Source organism: Gymnoscopelus microlampas (assembly GCF_963454915.1).
Source record: "Gymnoscopelus microlampas genome assembly, chromosome: 9".
Taxonomy (NCBI): domain Eukaryota; kingdom Metazoa; phylum Chordata; class Actinopteri; order Myctophiformes; family Myctophidae; genus Gymnoscopelus; species Gymnoscopelus microlampas.
The window spans coordinates 16,535,574-16,540,573 of record NC_139946.1 but is presented as its reverse complement, the minus strand read 5'-3'; the positions used below and the strand labels follow the sequence as shown (position 1 = coordinate 16,540,573).

Below are 5,000 nucleotides of genomic sequence, written 5' to 3'. Positions count from 1 at the left end.
TCTGCCCGACTGAATGCAAATGCAGATGGAGAAAAATGTCAATTGCAGGGATGATGCGCGGTGCGCTAAATGTCAACATGTGCTTTTCAAGGGCTCACGTCTGTGCTGTAGCCTAATTGGCTTCGCGTTGTATATTTAATTGTTCTACTTTTCTTCCCCCAGTCCTCTCAGACAATAAAATAATTATAATAATACCTGTAATAATAATAATGATGATGATGAAACAGTTTTCGTTTCGCCCGTTGTGGGGCCCCAGCACATGAATAATATGCAGGGAAGCCCATGGCAATGAAACAACAAGACAAAAGGAGTCCGACAGGACCAGAGGAGGAACGAGAAGGATTAAAAAAAAACAGTGAAACTCGGCTCATTTCACAGTCTTTCATGTAAGCACCTGAATATCAATATCCACTCACGAGAGAATCAACCTGGGAGCTCACAAACGCACGCTGAAAACAACTTATGACCGAACAAACGCACGCACAAACGCATGCTGAAATCAACCTGTGAGCAGTTTGACCACACAAACGCACGCTAAAAACCAACCTACGAGCGTTCAACTGCAAAGGCATTGTTGGTGGACAACAACAGTTGTCGGCTGAGGTTTGTTGGATGGAGTTTGTGTTGTACAAAAACATCAGATATGCTTCTGCCCTATAGGCCACAGGGCTCGGTAAGGCTTTCTTATTTACTTACTTTACCTTATTTTGGCTCTGGCATTCGTTTTCTTTTAAGGGGGAATGGCGGTATGTAAAGTAAAATCCACCAAAATTTTACCAACAGTCAATAAATTAAATGCATATTCTGAGTCAATCAATTGAGCTGAATAACTGAATAGCAGATGTGTGTAATGGTTACATTGCACATTTATGAATCCAGGTTCTACTTGGAAAAGGTCAGTTCCTCATATTCCCATATGTGTGCTATGTTAATAAGCATAATGAAATAAAGCTTTCAGAGCGCGTTGTCTGTAGAATCTACAAAGAAATTGGAGGAAAATTTAAATTAATGACTTAATTGCCTAATCAAATGAACTGCTGAGAATTGAGTAACAAATATTGATATGTTTAATGGTTAACTTGTGTAATTATTGGTAATCCATTCCGTATTTAAAATGGCCTCCTCTCCCCGTTGCACGCTAATAGGTGAAACCACCCTCCCTCATGTTTCCATATCTTTACACAGAGCACAGATATGAGAAGAAGCATTTCACATTATTCAGTCCACATAAAACACGAAACTAGGACCCCTGTTAGTATGTATGAAAAGTGCCTGAGGTGCCGAGTCAAAGTTTTCACAACCCATAGCCCAAATATGTGTCACACACACATACTCACACAAAAAAAGGGCTAAATAATAAATACACACCACTGCTGAATTTTGATCAGGCCGTTAGATAGACAGACAGGCAAACTAGAGTAAAATAGAGGGCCTCCTTCCAGCCTGGTGTAACTACTGCATTAGCAAGGAGGCAGTGCGAAAAAAGGAGAACATAAAAAATGTCTTTTGAACATTGAAGGTTAAACAGCTGATGAACATTTCACTCTCAATTAAGGATGACAACATTGCACTGAAACATTTACAATTTGAGACAAAACATAGTGTGAATGCTTGATGATGACATCCCAAACAAAAATTACCTTTGCATTACCATTTCTAATCCTTAGATTGTGGACTGATTAAGTCTAGTAACTGTAAATTGAATATATATCTGGTATCAATATCAAATTGTTATTTCATCAGCTCCCAGTTTCATAAGGAAGTGTATCTATTCTACACTTTAAAAATCGAACAAATTTGAGGTCTATTGCACAAAATAGCAGACCTAAAAGCTTATGACCTATGAGTTTGTAGGTCAGCTATTGTCACCTTCGTGCAGTATGAATTGGGCTTCAGAATTAAATTAGCACACATGATTCTTCTATGTACAGGTGTATGTTAACTACTGTATATGTACCTACCTATGGCATGTGTCCATTACACATACAGCTGCTGTGATAACGTTAGGCCAAGGTCAACGCACAACGAAACGTACCTTGAGCTCCCGGAAGAAAATGCTGCTCCGCGCCCACTCCACGATGGAGAAGAGCGTCTGGTCGGCCATCTTGCACATGAGGCCGAAGGTGTTGAGCTTCTCGTGTTTGCCCCGGCTGGCCTGCTCCTGCTGCAGGCAGGCCAGGATCTTGGCCTGCACCTGGGGCTCGTCCGGCTCGCACTTGAGCAGCTCCACGATCAGGTGCGGGAAGCCGGGCGGCGAGCCCGACTGGTAGGCGTCGACGTACGGGTAGCCCATGATGGACTCCGGGGAGCTGGTGTAGGGGTCCGGGTACTCGGACTTGATGGTGCGCGAGCCCTGGAAGTGTCCGTAGGCGGCCTGGTAGCCCTGCAGGCTGCCGGCGTGCGGCGGCATGGCCATGCTGACCGGCGAGGTCACGAAGGGGCTGCGGTCGTAGTCTGTCGGGGGCAGGGCGGTGGCGTGGTGGTGGTGATGGTGGTGGTGGTGGTGGTGCCCGGCGTGGTGCCCGCCGTGGTGGCTGAGGGGCAGGCCCTTGGAGGCGGCCGAGTGGATGTTCTGGATGGCCGAGGAGATGGTGAGGTCGGTGGGCACGGCCTGCATCACCTGCGTCATGGCCTCGATCTTCAGGCCGTTGGCGCGGATCAGCGCCTTCTTCTGCTGCTTCAGGGCCCGGTCCCGCTTGTACATGGGGCCGAACTTGTTGCGTCCGCCGCGCATGCGGTCCGCCCGCACGGCTGACAGGCAGGAAGACAGACAGACAGACAGATAGACGGGAGTGACAAAGAGAAAGAGAGAGAGAGACAGAGAAGTGAAAACCAGATAAGAGGGCAGAATTTGAGTGGCACATCAAAAGGACATTATTACTGTTTTTGAAATGTGTGAATGTATATTCATGGCATTCATGGCTGAAGTGCACTCATACAATAACAATAACCTATGTTCAAAATTGGGATAAAAAGGTTCATTCCATGAAGACTTGCATAAAAAAGGCTGCATAAAAGAAGAAAGTCCTTCTTTGACACAATCATTTATAAAATGCTTGAATTACACACCGGATCCTCTGCAATTTTACTGTTCATTTCTATTTTGAAAATATATACACGTACATACAGTGCAGAAGAGTTTGCAGACAGCATGCAGTATAGGAACTCCATACTACCCGTTTGTACTGTAAGTGACATAGGTCATACTGTAAAATCCTCAACTCCAACGAGTGTACAAATGGAACCAAACGGACTCTTACAGGTCCCTTTGGTTCCATTTGTACACTCTTCAGAGTTAAATGAACACTGAGGTTTTTGCTGTGCGGGTGTAGTGTTTACATTTTGACTGGTCAACCTGGTGTAACAGATAACATGGTTACTGATTGACCTGGAGACAACCAGCTGCTTATCTGTATCTATCACTCAGGATAATTGAACTTCAAAAAGCAGCCGTGTTTGTGGCTCAAACGCGGGTAAAAAATACATCCTACTATGCTGCCACCAAAATGTGGGAATGACCTACCAAAAGCCATAAAGGCTCTCGACTCCCTATCCAAACTCAAAACTATAACCTAAATGAATTCCTGTCCTCAAAATACAAGTGAATGTAGAATAACACCTTGATAGTAGAATCCTCAGACCCCTGCCCCCCACCCCTCCTTTCTCTGTGAATATAGCTTATGATTCTACTGAGCTTTATTGCAATATGTTTTGTATTTTATTTGTATCGTATTGTATTGTATGTATTATGTATTAATGATGAATATAGTGCAATGGACCACAATGGCAGCAAGCCCCTGGGGCTTTTTGTGTTATCCTTTTAGCATAACCTTTGACTGTACTACCTGTACTGTTAATAATCATGCTAATAAAGTGTTGAATCAATCAAAAACTACAGTAAAAAAAAAAAAAAAACATAAGTACGTTGTTGCTATCCACTTAATCTCTATAGTAGCACTATACTTCCTCGTGCGAGGAATAGGTCATATTGCAGATCTACAAGCTCACAATCGAGACTTGTGAGCTTGGAGATATGCTATTTTTCAATTGTTTTAATGTTGAAATGTTTTGATATGCCCAAAATAGGGAGACCAGGTTGAACGTGGTTAAATGAAAACATTCTGAAACACAGCAAATCATGTCATATTAATGTTATATTATGTTATATTGTGTTTTGGCAATTATTTGGGGGGGGGCCTTGCAGTATTCTCACTGCCCACCAGTGGGCCCAGGCCCACAGGTTGGAAATAACAGGAATATTCTAAATGAAGGGCTTCATTTGCCTATAAGCCAAGTCAAATACAACCTCCCCCCACCCCCCGTACCCAGACACCCCACCCCTCCCTCCCTCCCTCCCTCCCACACCCGCCACTGTGCTCCCTACAGCACCCTGAGAGGATCACACCGTGTGTATAATGTATGTGTGTATTATAACAGTGTAGGTCTAATGAAGCAGCCATGGGCGCTCGGTGGGCACAGAGGGCCGGCTGGCGCACGGTGCCAACGGGGAGAGAGAGACCCCCAGACCAACGCACTGGTCTCTCCCGGTTGGGGGGCTCCCCCCGCTTTTAATTATTCATGCTTAATTAACTCTTCTCTCTATATACATATCTTACTATTTTTTTCTCTCTCTCTCTCTCTCTTTCTCTGTGAAGGGGCTCTGACAAGAGCGGGTGGGGGGAAAGAATGTCTGAGAGAAGCTGCGCGCGCGCAAGCACACACACACACACACACACACACACACACACACACACACACACACACACACACACACACACACACACACACACACACACACACACACACACACACACACACACACACACACACACACACATGCATTCTCTGTCTACTGTATGTGGACAGGGAATGCATGCATGTATGTAACAATAATCGCAGAAATATGCATGTGTGGAATGGAAACATAATATTGTTTATACGTCATGTAGTGTCTCCGTCGGGTGGAAACCTCATCATGTCCAAGACACATTACTTTCAGG

At 44.6% G+C, this 5,000-nt stretch overlaps 1 protein-coding gene across 1 annotated transcript in view; it reads right to left on the bottom strand.

Moving 5' to 3' along the window:
* nr5a2 (nuclear receptor subfamily 5, group A, member 2) overlaps positions 1-5,000 on the bottom strand; it is an 88,087-nt gene that overhangs the window by 64,001 nt on the left and 19,086 nt on the right. Inside the window, exon 4 of the mRNA XM_084066284.1 lies at positions 2,036-2,751. Coding sequence (XP_083922410.1) covers positions 2,036-2,751 — 716 coding nt within the window. The remainder of the gene's footprint in view (positions 1-2,035; positions 2,752-5,000) is intronic.